The sequence below is a fragment of the Ranitomeya imitator genome, chromosome 1, assembly GCF_032444005.1.
Source record: "Ranitomeya imitator isolate aRanImi1 chromosome 1, aRanImi1.pri, whole genome shotgun sequence".
NCBI classification, from domain to species: Eukaryota; Metazoa; Chordata; class Amphibia; order Anura; family Dendrobatidae; genus Ranitomeya; species Ranitomeya imitator.
In genome coordinates this window covers 207,674,503-207,689,150 of record NC_091282.1, presented here as the reverse complement: position 1 = coordinate 207,689,150, position 14,648 = coordinate 207,674,503, and the positions used below count along the sequence as shown (strand labels likewise).

Here is a 14,648-nt window from a genome sequence, read left to right as displayed (position 1 = left end):
ATGGTCTGTACATGAACCATGAATGTATGACGCCGGCCTTCTAGGTAGCTGCATATGTGGAGCACCACTTCTCCTGGATGTTCTCTGCCTCTTAAAGTCCTCAACACACACATGGCTTCTGCCCTAACATATGATGTGGTGTGCTGGTGACTGACTACACATCTTGCCACAGAGGTATTTGATAATGTATTATAGAACTGAACTCCGCCTTGGAGTGGCGCGGTGTCACCTTCCTCAGTGAAGCTCCACAGACAAGTCGTGCAGTTAATATTCTTTATTATAGCAAAGATTCAAGTCTAGTTTTTCTTCCATCTCATTAATAGCATCATAAGGACATAATAGCAATTCTGTAGTGGTAAACGTTCATTAATCCAACAATAGCATGCTTTATTACATAATGTACAAAAATATAGCGTACAGTAAAAATCCTAGATATCTCATGCAGCGTCCGTAGTGTCACTGTACTATTCACATACGTATTACACAAGCTGAAGGTTCCATACTGTTATGGCACAGGTAAAGCCAATTAGTTATATTCTCTAAAGCTTTGTATCCTATCAAATATACATTTTGTACCAGTTTCAGGGAATCCCCTCAGTCCACACAATCTCTTCTGTAGACACCGAAGACTGGTGAACAATGACCTTACATAAGAAGAAAGCAATCTAACCAATCAGCAGTTAGTTTGTATCTGTACAATATCATAGAAAGCATCTGATTGGTTAAAGGGAAACTTCAAGCAGCACTGTTCATTATTCTACAAGCGTCAGTATTTCCCTTCTCTTATTCAGATATTAATTCATTATTCTTGTCTCTGTCCTTAGATTTCTGGGAACCCAAATCCCTGTGAATGGAGCGGTATTGTGCAAGTGAGACAACTCCCCCCATAGGCAGTAAATGACATTGTTCGCACATGCTCACTAGAGCTCTGCTTACACAGGGACGGACTTTGGGACCCCTCTTCGTGTGATCGGCCAGCGATCATACATTTATCAACTATCCTGAGGACAGGCAATATATATTGTTTATGGGTCATCCCCAATAATAACACTGAATATGATGGATCATACATAATGGCTTCTCTGCCTTTAGTGGATATGCAACAAAGAGGAGAGGATGATGACCTCCCAGCAAGCCCTGTAAGGGAATATGCACATGGATGCAAATCGAGACGTTGGCCATGTGCACACTGAGTTTTTCTAGGAAGTTTTGGAGCAGAAACTGAGCACACTTTCTTCAAATCCTCCTCCAAGTCTCAAAACCTTGGAGTTTCTGCACCACAATCTCAGATTGCGTTTTAGTGGAAATTGCTTCGGAAAACGTCGCTTATGTTTTTAATTTCCTAAAAAGGTTTTGAAGAGTTTTTGAACCTTTTTGGAAGGTTTTTTTTTCCTGAAGTTTTTTTTCTTTTGCAATCTTCTGAATGGTCAGTGCACAGTTTGGAGAAGACTCCATCATTTGCTTTATAACATTCTAGACCTGCTGCACAATCCCCAGGGTGAGATTCACGCTTGCTGCAGTTAAAGGGGTATTCCTGATCCGATCACAAGCACATCGGAGGGTGAGCGGGGCAGACGACATCACATCTGCTACCTGCTAACATGCATAATTAAATGACATTTGCCGATCGCGCACATGGCCAACACGCATCAGTACATGTAACATCATTGGCCCAACTCTCTTGTTCATGCAAAAGTGAGTCGGAATACCCCTTTAATGTATGAAAGACCACCACATCAGACCATCTGGGCTGATATATTCTCATGGTAGAAATATAGCAATTCTGCTTATAAATATATGCAACACTTTACATTAAATGAGTTTCCCATATCTGATTACTGGGGGCTGCAGATACCCCAGCAATCACCAGAAGGTAGGGCCAGCATCGCCAATAACAATGGCTCCTTCAGTATTCACTGGAACTGCGCCAGTGCCGCATATGAGATTCATTCACTTGGGGCATCTTCTAGTGCTGTAGGACTTACGGTACATTTTTTCCCCAATTTTGCAGACATGCAATCAATTAACATAATGGTAAACCCCCTTTGATCTTTTTGATGGTAACCTGCCCAAGGCCAGAGATTCTTCTACATTGGAGAACGTCACAAACTTACAGAAAATCCCATTTAGTTTGCACAACAAAGGTGAAAAAGTATTTTAGTATCTAACTTCTTTGCCGTGTTCTCAGTACTTGAAGTTCTAGTCATCCTCCAGCTCCAATGTCCCCATGATAATATTCCAGTCTTCTGCTCCATCAGGTCAGTCATTGATAGGTGGTGACTTGTATTTATAAAATGTATCCATGCACATAGTGCTCTTACGGCAGCCATGGCATCTTCGGGGCATGTGTAGTGGAGTGGGGGGAACTAGTAGGCCCGACCCCATCCGCACACTTTGCACGTGCCATAAGCTGCTGAGATGGCTTGTACTGGATGTTGGTGTAAGAGCATATAGTAGTCGGACAGAGCTTTTAAAGGCACTGACACTATATGTCTGCACCGAGTACCAAGAACTGGTGGACTGGAGGTTCGCAATGAAATCCTGTGGGCTATCAGGTCATTTAGAGGGAACCTCATGAAAAAATGCTGTTACACAGCACATAATCTACAAGTTAATAGTGTTGTGAACCAGCCCAGTGCCGGTACGTAGACCCATGCTGCCGGGAGGAAATCAACTTTATTCTCCATGGCAGCATTCCGGTTTCAGTCATCACTCTGTGTATAGAGCGTGGCGTCCATAACCGAGCCCCCCGCACTCACTAATGTTGAGCCAGCTGTCAGTCCCAGGGTGCAGTTACAGCCACCACTCTCTATACACAAAGCGTTCACTGAACCTGCTCCGGTGCCACCCCGAGACTGAACCTGGAACGCTCCCAGGGGAATAAAGTTGGACCTCCGCTGCCGGGAGGAAATTAAATCCCAGCACCGGGCAGGTTAGTGACGCTATTACCTGCAGATTAACTCCATATAGGTTAAGAGAGTCTTTTCAGGTATCAGGTTTCCTTTAAAAGAAGACTAATTTTTTTTTATTTTTATTTTTTTATAAATTTCTAAATATTTCTAAATCTAGATTAATCTTTGTAGGATTAATAGGATTAACTGTGTGTGTTTTTTTTTATAAAACAGACAGTTAAAGAGGACCTATAACCTCCCTGACACTAACAGAGAACGGGACGGGAAATCCAGGACTGGGGACAGCAGAAGAAAGGAGCTGCGGGCATCATGAAATAAAAATGTGTCACAGAAGCTGGTTACTAAACTGCATCGAAAACTTCATTTTAGGATGAATTTAGTTTTCTCAAAGTCTTATTCCTATCTTTTACATTCATTGCTTATCCACAGGATGTGCCATGAATGTATGACAGAAGCAGGTCCCACACATCTCGAGAGCAGGGCTAAGTCAAATGAGGATATCACAGAAATGGGAAAAATAGGAATAACCCTTTTAAAACATTGAATTGGGCTCTCCAATAGCAAAGGCTCCTAGACCGCACGTCCGTCCTCGGTGGGTCTAAGGCTTCCCTTTTTTACATATATATATATATACACACACACACACACACGTTTCTATAAAGTAGCTCATTAATTTGTATATTTGCATCATTTATGAAAATACTTATTCCCTTTCTGACCTCTCTGAGTAAAGCGAGGGAAATATATTGCACTAACGATTACAGGACTCATCCCCAGAGCCCCCCGCTAAGTCCTAACTGAAGACGCTCTGCCTGCTCAAGACATTCCTGTTACAGAAATCTATCTTGCCCTTGAATGGCTCTGATGGCAGCATGATGTAGGGACAAAGACCCCAATTCCAGTGATGTATCACTTACTGGGCTACTGGGTGTAGTTTGTATTAATCCCTGTTGTTGGTGTAGCAGTGGTCAGGAAGCTGAGCTGTGTATAACCTCAACCCCACCACTAATCAGCATCTGGCTGACAATGTACAGTGCCCATAGGAAGCTGCCAATCGCTGCTGGGAGCGGGGTTACACAGATCTGCTTGACTGGTCTGCCTGTGAAATCTAGTCCTGCAGTGATAATCTCCTGCTGATAAAACACTGATTGTATTGAAATTACAGCAAGCTGCTGAACAAGTGACACATCCTTGGAATTAGGGCATCTGCTCCTACATTATGCTGCTCTCAGATTAAACGGCAAAAACCTGCTGACATTCTTTTTAATTTGCAAATTGGCTGAAGGACAAGATCATGGAGTAGATCCCCAAGAATGGCATCTTCTGACACATTCTGAAAATCCGGTAATGAGATATAGAGTCCATACTTCCGCCTGTTTGGCAAGTAGACTGGCATGATTTGACACTTGTGATGGGTCTTGTTGCTCCCTTTGCTCCATTATTAGATTCCATAGTAAACAATACACTAGTACACTGATTAGCGGGCTCCATCGCCGGTACAGCAGCCAAGCATTCAAGAAAACGGACGATCCCCCTGACCGCTCCACCGGTTTCAGGACGGATATTGCAGATGATATCAGAGTTTTAGCTGGTCTGGAGATGTGGGTAAAATATACCATGAAGAACGCCCTCAATCACCACATTGGCGGCAAGATCTGGGAGGGAAAAAAGACATTGACACAGGATTAGGTGCTGATCTGTAATGACATGGAGAGCAGCAGGAAATAATCCGGTGCTTCTGAACCTCCACCATTAACATTTATTCTTTTTATTAAGACAAAATAGCATCATGATTGTCACAGACAGAGATACTGTAAATCTGCTAAAGAATTGGTTTTAGTTTTTGAAGCGTAAGAGGCGCTTTCTGTTTTTCTTTGAAAAAAATAAAAGAAGTTCTGCAACATCTGTTGTGCCGTATTTAATACCACAGAAGCTGAGGAACCTCTTTCTTTTCAAGAGAGTGTGACATGTTGGTCAATTAATGGTTAACACAAAAGGTGATTATTTCTATACAAATGATCAGTGACAGATCACTAGAACTGCAAGAAGTGATCAGCAGTACCAAATGTTGCAAGAAAAAAGTCAACCCTTTGGACTGACCTACATTTTTGCATGGATTACTAATAAAATGTGGGCAGATTGTTATCCAAGTAACAATTAAATATAAATATACTAATAACATGCAAACACTGTCCAGTTGTACTGTTCATGTATGTCTGGAGAAAAAGTAAGTGAACCCATGACTAAGACACACTAGATTCTCTGTGAGCAGCAGAAGCCTCCACTAAATGTTTCTGAAGCACCAAATAAGATTTACACATCATTGATAATTTTTGGACCATGTCTTTCTGCACATGCATTTCAGTTGATCAATATTTCTGGCATGTCTTGTGTGTACAGAACTTTTCAGGTCTTGCCTCTGCTTCTGGATAGGGTTAATGTCAGGCCATTGCAAAATACAAGTCATCTTTTGTAGTCATTCCTTAGTCGATTTACTTCGGTGCTTTGGATTACTGTCTTGTTGGTCTACCCGAAATCTCTTCAGTGTAAGATCATGGACTACTGCCTGTAAAATGTTCTGATGCGCCTTAGACCTCATTGTTCTCTAATCCATGGTGCTCCCTCCATCATGCTTCACAGTTGGGATGAGGTTTTGGGGTGTTCTTTTTCTAAGCATAGCATGGGACATATGGTAAAACGTTCAATTTTTAGCTCATCTGGCATAGAACATTTGTTCAGAAGCAACTGCCGTATTCAGGCGGACTTGGACAAACTTGAGATTAGCTCAAAAACTTTTTGGGTGACTGCAGAGGCTTCCTTCTGTACTTTTGTGAACACAGATCTTGTTAATTGTTTTTTTAATAGTGGAGACATGAACAGAGGTTTTTGTAATCGGTAGAGTTTTCGGGTCTTGTGGTTATAACTGGGATACCCACCACCTCTTTCAGGATTGCCCATAGTGCTCTGAAAGTGACCTTAAAAGGAACCAGTCACGTTTAGAACAGCTATTTACCTTAAAATATAGGGTTAATCTCCAGGTATATAGTTAAATCCTGTGAAGCCAACTTACTGGAGCAGCGGCTACAGTCATTGGGGAGATGCAGAGAACAGTAACAGTCACTGCTCCCGATACAGTGAGCGCGCAGTTAGAGCTCCCCAGCTCTCTGATTGAACACCAGCTCTGCAGTGTATGTGCAGCGCGAATGTGTAGAGCGGGCTGTCAATCAAAGCTCTTTATCAATTCTTTTCCAGCTTCATGCATCTCTATAATACATTATCTGAGGTCTTCCAAAATTTGTCTGCCTTGAGTCATCCATCATTTACATGAACCCATCTTTATTGAGAAGAACCTACTAGGCTTCGTGTGCCTTAACGTAACGGCAAAGCCCACATCAAAACAAAATATGCTATTAGTCCAATGTAATTGAAACATATTTTTTCCGTTAGCTTTTAGAGACGTTACCAAGTCAGAGGATCATTTACTTTTTCTTCCTGCATAGTGGTGATTACTTAATGTGCTCAAAACATGAATGGCGAAATGGTTTGGGTTATTAGTGCAGTTGGATTTTGTTCATCCATAATTGTGACAGACATCATTTTATTAGTAATAATCAATACAATAATATAAAGAAGGGGCTCGCTCAATATGTCATACATAGATAGATACATATACGGTACCTATATACACACACACACACACACACACACCTCTCCCATAGCCCCATTTTACAACTGACTGCATATTACTAGAGAGCAGTGGAAATATTTTTGTACCATTATGATAAAGTCACAATTTCATGTGATATGTGTACCCATTTCCTCTGCCAGCGCTGCTCTTTATTATGAAATGTACTTTTACTAATAATTTATGTTGCTACGAGTGATCAGTAAACAGCAGTTAACACATGACGGGTCTGATTACCGTTGGCTTTAGGCAAGACGTATGGATCCCTCAGGAATAGCAGCACAGGCTGGTGGGACAGTTTTCTGGAAAGGTCAAAAACACAAGTATCAGCATCACGAATGGTAAGCAGAAAATACAACAAACTAGTTTCAATAAAATGATGAGCGGAGACCACAGTGCGGTGATATTCACCGATCTCACATGGGCAGCTCTAAAGTGAAAATCTGCAGCTGCCTTCATGTGACCATGATGTATTCTTCATGTTCTGTGTATTCATAGATAGAATATTATGACAATGGCGTACATATGTGATTATTAGGTTTTGTTTATTTGTTTACCTAACAATAAGAGTAGTGAAGCTACCGGGGGTGCAAAGGTGTCGGTTGCTCTGGACCAAGCACTGAGGGGCCCACCTGGAGCTACGATACTTTTAACTGGATCAGCGTGTACAGCGTGCCGATACAGTTAAACTCTGCGGCAGACATGATCTCCCTGCTCTGCCGTTATGGGGCCCGTGAGCCGGAGAGGCCCCGCAAGTTCAGCTGTATCGGCATCTGCCAATACAGTTGAAAGCAATGATGGAGAAGGGAGCATCAGCTGACGCTTCCTCCTCCATCACTCTTCCGCGGCATCTGACGTCTCCGCACAATGAAGTCACTACATGCCGTCCTCTATGCTGAGATGTGCGACACTTCAGAAGACAAGCTGTGGACACCAGAGCAGAGGAGGAACGAGGAGGAGAGGCAAGTATAGTATTTTTTTTTTTTTTTTTAGAACATTGTGGTGGCCATAAAAATGTACTGAGGACCATGGAGGGATGCATTATACTGTGAGGAGCATAGGAAAAAGCATTTTATGGTTTGGATCACGGGCGGTTGCACTATACTGTATGGACCATGGGGGGGATGCACTATACTGTATGGACCATGGATGGAAGCATTATACTGTGAGGCCCATGGGGAAATGCATTTTACTGTATGGATCATGGGCAGTTGTACTATACTGTTTGGACCATGGGGGGATGCATTATACTGTATGGACCATGGAGGAAAGCATTATACTGTGAGGACCATGGGGAAATGCATTTTACCGTATGGATCATGGGCAGTTGTACTATACTGTTTGGACCATGGGGGGATGCATTATACTGTATGGACCATGGAGGGATGCATTATACTGTGAGGACCATGGAGAAATGCATTTTACTGTATGGATTATTGGCAGTTACACTATACTGTATGGACCATGGGGGGATGCATTATATTGTATGGACCATGGATGGAAGCATTATACTGTATGGACCATGGAGGGATGCATTATACTGTGAGGACCATGGGGAAATGCATTTTACTGTATGGATCATGGGCAGTTGCACTATACTGTATGAACCATGGGGTGATGCACTATACTGTATGGACCATGGAGGAAAGCATTATACTGTGAGGACCATGGGGAAATGCATTTTTACTGTATGGATCATTGGCAGTTACACTATACTGTATGGACCATGGGGGGATGCATTATATTGTATGGACCATGGATGGAAGCATTATACTGTATGGACCATGGAGGGATGCATTATACTGTGAGGACCATGGGGAAATGCATTTTACTGTATGGATCATGGGCAGTTGCACTATACTGTATGGACCATGGGGTGATGCACTATACTGTATGGACCATGGAGGAAAGCATTATACTGTGAGGACCATGGGGAAATTCATTTTACCGTATGGATCATGGGCAGTTGCACTATACTGTATGCACCATGGGGGGATGCATTATACTGTATGGACCATGGGGGGATGCATTATACTGTGTGGACCATGGATGGAAGCATTATACTGTGAGGACCATGGGGAAATGCATTTTACTGTATGGATCATGGGCAGCTGCACTATACTGTATGGACCATGGGGTGATGCACTATACTGTATGGACCATGGAGGGGTGCCTTATACTGTGAGGACCATGGGGAAATGCATTTTACTGTATGGATCACGGGTGGTTACACTATACTGTATGGACCATGGAGGAAAGCATTATACTGTGAGGACCATGGGGATGGGGAAATGCATTTTACTGTATGGATCATGGGCAGTTACACTGTACTGTATGGACCATGGGAGGATGCACTATACTGTATAGACCAAGAGGGGATGCACTATACTGTATGGATCATGGATGGAAGCATTATACTGTGAGGCCCATGGGGAAATGCATTTTACTTTATGGATCATGGGCGGTTGCAGTATACTGTATGGACCATGGGGTGATGCACTATACTGTATGGACCATGGAGGAAAGCATTATACTGTGAGGACCATGGGGAAATGCATTTTACTGTATGGATCATGGGCAGTTGCACTATACTGTATGGACCATGGGGTGATGCATTATACTGTATGGACCATGGAGGAAAGCATTATACTGTAAGGACCATGGGGAAATGCATTTTACTGTATGGATCATGGGCAGTTGCACTATACTGTATGGACCATGGGGGGATGCATTATACTGTATAGACCATGGAGGGATTCATTATACTGTGAGGACCATGGGGAAATGCATTTAACTGTATGGATCAAGGGCAGTTACACTATACTGTATGGACCATGGGGGGATGCATTATACTGTATGGACCATGGATGGAAGCATTATACTGTGAGGACCATGGGGAAATGCATTTTACTGTATGGATCATGGGCAGTTGCACTATACTGTATGGACCATGGGGGATGCACTATACTGTATGGACCATGGATGGAAGCATTATACTGTGAGGACCATGGGGGGGATGCACTATACTGTATGGACCATGGATGGAAGCATTATACTGTGAGGCCCATGGGGAAATGCATTTTACTTTATGGATCATGGGCGGTTGCAGTATACTGTATGGACCATGGGGTGATGCACTATACTGTATGGACCATGGAGGAAAGCATTATACTGTGAGGACCATGGGGAAATGCATTTTACTGTATGGATCATGGGCAGTTGCACTATACTGTATGGACCATGGGGTGATGCATTATACTGTATGGACCATGGAGGAAAGCATTATACTGTAAGGACCATGGGGAAATGCATTATACTGTATGGATCATGGGCAGTTGCACTATACTGTATGGACCATGGGGGGATGCATTATACTGTATGGACCATGGAGGGATTCATTATACTGTGAGGACCATGGGGAAATGCATTTAACTGTATGGATCAAGGGCAGTTACACTATACTGTATGGACCATGGGGGATGCATTAAACTGTATGGACCATGGATGGAAGCATTATACTGTGAGGACCATGGGGAAATGCATTTTACTGTATGGATCATGGGCAGTTGCACTATACTGTATGGACCATGGGGGATGCACTATACTGTATGGACCATGGATGGAAGCATTATACTGTGAGGACCATGGGGGGGATGCACTATACTGTATGGACCATGGATGGAAGCATTATACTGTGAGGCCCATGGGGAAATGCATTTTACTGTATGGATCATGGGCAGTTGCACTATACTGTATGGACCATGGGGGATGCACTATACTGTATGGACCATGGATGGAAGCATTATACTGTGAGGACCATGGGGAAATGCATTTTACTGTATGGATCATGGGCAGTTGCACTATACTGTATGGACCATGTGGGGATACATTATTGTATATGGATCATGGAGGGATGCATTATTCTGTATGGGCTATGGGGTGCATTATTCTGTATGGGCCATGACCCTTGGATAAAGCATTTCATTACAAAACGCGTGTCAGGTGTGGCGGGTCCCTCCTTTCATACACTACAGGTAATGTTACCTTTACTATTAGTCGCATATGTGTGGTCTATATGCTGACAGATAAATTTGTGTTATGCAGGATTGTCACTGTGACTTATTTATGCTTCACTTAGCACTTCTTTTTACTTTCCATATGGACACTGTTTTTCTGGCATAATACTTTTGTATTTTACTGATTTCACATGGAATATACAGTGTATTATAGGCTATACTACCCAGGTGTACTCACTTCTTTGTTTTCTGTATTTGTTCCTCCCATTCATGTTTATCTATTGTGATACTAATTTTAGATATATACGTCTTTTTTTAATAATTTACAATATAGATTTTTTTTCAACCTTTATAAAGAAGTTTCATATCTTTAAGTGTTTTTGGCTGTTTCATGCTTCTTTTTGCCAGTACTCTTAGTGGATCCAGAAATAATTTTGGTGTAGTTGTATGTGCCATGGAGTGGCTTATACTGTATGGGCTACATTATACTGTATGAGCCATGGGGTGCATTATACTGTATGGGCTACATTATACTGTATGAGCCATGGGGTGCATTATACTGTATGGGCTACATTATAATGTATGGCCTAAGGGGTGCCTTATACTGTATGGGCTACATTATAATGTATGGGCTATGTAGTGCATTATACTGTATGGGTACATTATACTGTATGGTCTATAGTGTGCATTATAAAGTATTGTGCTACATTATACGGTACGGACTATTACGTGCATTATACTGTACGGACTATGAGGTGCATTATGCTGTATTTAGGACTATGTGGAGGATATTATAATATTTGTAGGCTTATGTGGGAGCCTTTAAACTGTATGCTAGTAACTATACATTTGTGTGGAGTCCATCATACTCTGTGGAGGCCTGTGTGGGGGCCATTATATTGTATGTAGGCCCATTACACTGCTTGGAGGGCTGTGTGGAGGTCACATTTGGGGGATCATTCTGTGTTGGGGTCACCATACTTTTCCAGGCAGTGGAGGGGTGGGGAACAGTATGGTCATCATACTGTGCGTGTGGCGGGTACTGTGGAGGAATTCAGTGTAGTTGTATCTTAGTGTTTATGGGGTACTTTTGTTGACATCATACTTTACGAGTGCAATGAAAGGGAAATCTAAGGCTCCAGTAGGAGGAAAATTAGAGGGCACATGGCACCACACAGTAGGCGCCGTAATAGGGACACATACAGCTCAGTATTGGGGTATCAGAAGGATAAGGAGTTTGTGCAGGTTGGGAATAGATGGGAATAGTGCTGGAAATGTGAGAAGTCAGATGTGTCTTTGTTGTAATCTCTGAAGCCGAGTCGTGGCTGGAAAAGTTGTCATGTCGGTCTGGGCCAGATGGAAAAGATGGGGAAAATGAACGATTTCATCAGAAAGATCACCAGCTGTAAGTAACTGTATATAACTGTAATCTCATATGTTCTGCAGGTCTGGTTTCTATCAATATATGTCACCATATGGCGGTAATACGTTGGTCTTTCTATAGAGATTTTTATTAGTAACGGCACGGTCATCTGCTGAGGTTCTCCTACATCATGCAGTGCGCAGGAAATATAATCTTCCTACCTTGTTTCTTCTGATTCAATGTCGTCAATGGAACTGAAAGACAGAACAGTTATGACTTCGGACAACATCCTAACGTCCCCCCCATAATATACATTAGATTAATGCCAGCTGAACCTGTCGATATCAATGAATTGTTGGGGGAGTTGTTGATATGCAACATCCAATCTGGGAACTTCGAACACATTGTTCTCCTGGATATAAGCCACCACCAAACATGTCTGGTGACGGCCCACTCATAGAAAACAGGAGTGCTCCTGTGTAATGAAGAGACAGCCAAGATGGCTGCCAAACAAACCATTGTTCGGCTGACAGCAAATGATAAGTTACAGATACAGATGCTAACTACCTGGCTGTCCTGCTCAGTGCCGGCTTAGAAGATCACAGACCTTCTGCTGCTTCCTCGTTCGTGCTGCTCTGTCAACGGGGCGTACCTGCCGACGTCATGCTGACTGACAGCTGCCTCACCGCAGTTAGGCATCAAGGAGCCGGATGTCAGTATGACATCGTCCTGACACACCCAAACAACAGAGCGGAAGATGTCACTGACATATCGGTGCAGGGCACAAAAGACAAGTAATTGCCAACTATCTGCCTGTAAGTTCTTAGGCCCATAAGAAAAAAAAATTAAATAGTCCCAGATAACCCCGTTAAGGAAAGGCCATCAATATCAAAGTACTTTATCTTCTTTGTAACTTGATATTATCACAGAAAAGTATCCATACTGAGTCTGGAGGAAACTTCACCTTTATTCAGTGTTCAGCATAGCAGAGAGATACAAAGAAGGCGCACCACCTTGTGTCCCAACAGGCGATGAGTTTTAAACAATGAAGTTCTTTATTTTGCCTAATGCACAACTGGTGGTCTCTATCTTAAACACTTCTCCTCTGTGATGGGATTTTACTCACGTGATGGTGGATGCGAAATGTAGCAAATGTACAAACAGGTAGGTCAAGACATAGTCATAAGAAGATAAAATGTTCCATATTATTGATTTCAGACAACAGGTAGGGTTTATTACCACCAGTACTAGGCGAGGGCGGAAGAGATGCCGATAGCTACCAATCACATACATACCACTGATATGTGGAATATGATTCATTGCTGTACTAATTGCTTCCATCTGCGTTCATTTTAATAAATGTCTCGATAACGTGAATGTAAAATGGAGTAAAACTGAATACTGTACCCGCAACTTTCAGCTTTTGGCAAAGATGGCAGATGGCGGACATTCAGAAAATCCAGAAATATCTTTGGGAGTTCTTCATTTTCATATATAATAGTCTAGAAAAAAACATCATTTTTATTGCCGTTTCATGCAAATCAATTTTTCATCAAATTAGAATAATTAAAAATCTGATGGTCTGAATATTCACCTTTTACATCAAATCAAAATGATCAATGAGTACAGCAGAAAATTAATTAAATGGGCTAATTATAAAAAAAAACCTAAGTAAATATTAACGTCAAGAATAAAAAATGTCAAGTAAATGTTATTTTTTGTGTCACTGTAAAGGGTAACTCCTGTTTGTGCCGAGAAGGAAGCAAAAAGAAAACAAAATGTTTCGTTTCAGTAGTTGAGGCAATTTCATTACTCAGCCTTGAAGGAATCCAATCCATCATTGCTGTGAGAAAGAGGAAATCTCCTGTGGTTTCACAGACTTACTCTGGTTTTATTAATGCAAGATTTAGGAAATGTTAACAATGTGAGTTGTTTGTTTAGTTTGACAGATCAGCTTACGATGCACTGGCCACATCTCTAGTATATCTGTGAATGACAAAGGACAGGCCACCAATCTCATTGTCACGGTTGGTGCGGCTAAGGCCTGATATTTCTCTAAATTAACATGAAGGCATTTGGTCCGATATGGTTTGACATTATGAATGTGACCCTGGAACTTAGAGAAAGCGAAAATATAGATAATGAAAATATAACAATAAAGCCATTCAATGTCCAATAGTCAATCTTAAAATAAGTAATTCTAAGACCTCATAAAATGGGAAATTACAACTTTATCTCACACATACAATGCTTTATGGATCCAATAAGGACAGGGGACACACACACTATATATATATATATATATAGATAGATAAAAGTCAAAGTCCCCCCCCCTGTGTAAATGAAAAAAAGTTTTCTTTTCAGACGAGATGATTTTCTAGAGCAGTGTTCCCCAACTAAAGTGCTAAAGAGCCACTAACAGGTCATGCTTTCGGTACTCCCTTACTATCGCCCAAGCGACAATTTCAGCACCTGTGCAATACTATAGAAACCCTGAAAACATGATCTGTTGGTGGCTTTAGAGGACTGTTTTAGGGTATGTGCATTGCAGATTTCCTGGGGATCCGCAGCGTTTTTTCCACGCACATTCGCTGCAGAGCCGCAAGTGATTTACAGTACAAAGTCAATCAATGGGAAAAAAATGCTGTGCTAATGGTGCGGAAAAATCCGCA

The 14,648-nt window shown here is 42.0% G+C and overlaps 1 protein-coding gene across 2 annotated transcripts in view; it reads right to left on the bottom strand.

The window, feature by feature from the left end:
* Window positions 1–259: 259 nt before the first annotated feature.
* Window positions 260–14,648, bottom strand: part of SNX24 (sorting nexin 24) — a 255,214-nt gene continuing 240,825 nt past the window's right edge. For both annotated transcript variants that reach the window (XM_069753582.1, XM_069753593.1), the window contains 4 exons: window positions 13,384–13,478; window positions 12,198–12,230; window positions 6,835–6,899; window positions 260–4,567 (listed from right to left, as the gene is read on the bottom strand). In XM_069753582.1, the coding sequence (XP_069609683.1) occupies window positions 4,497–4,567; window positions 6,835–6,899; window positions 12,198–12,230; window positions 13,384–13,478 (264 nt within the window). In that variant the 3' untranslated portion in view covers window positions 260–4,496. The remainder of the gene's footprint in view (window positions 4,568–6,834; window positions 6,900–12,197; window positions 12,231–13,383; window positions 13,479–14,648) is intronic.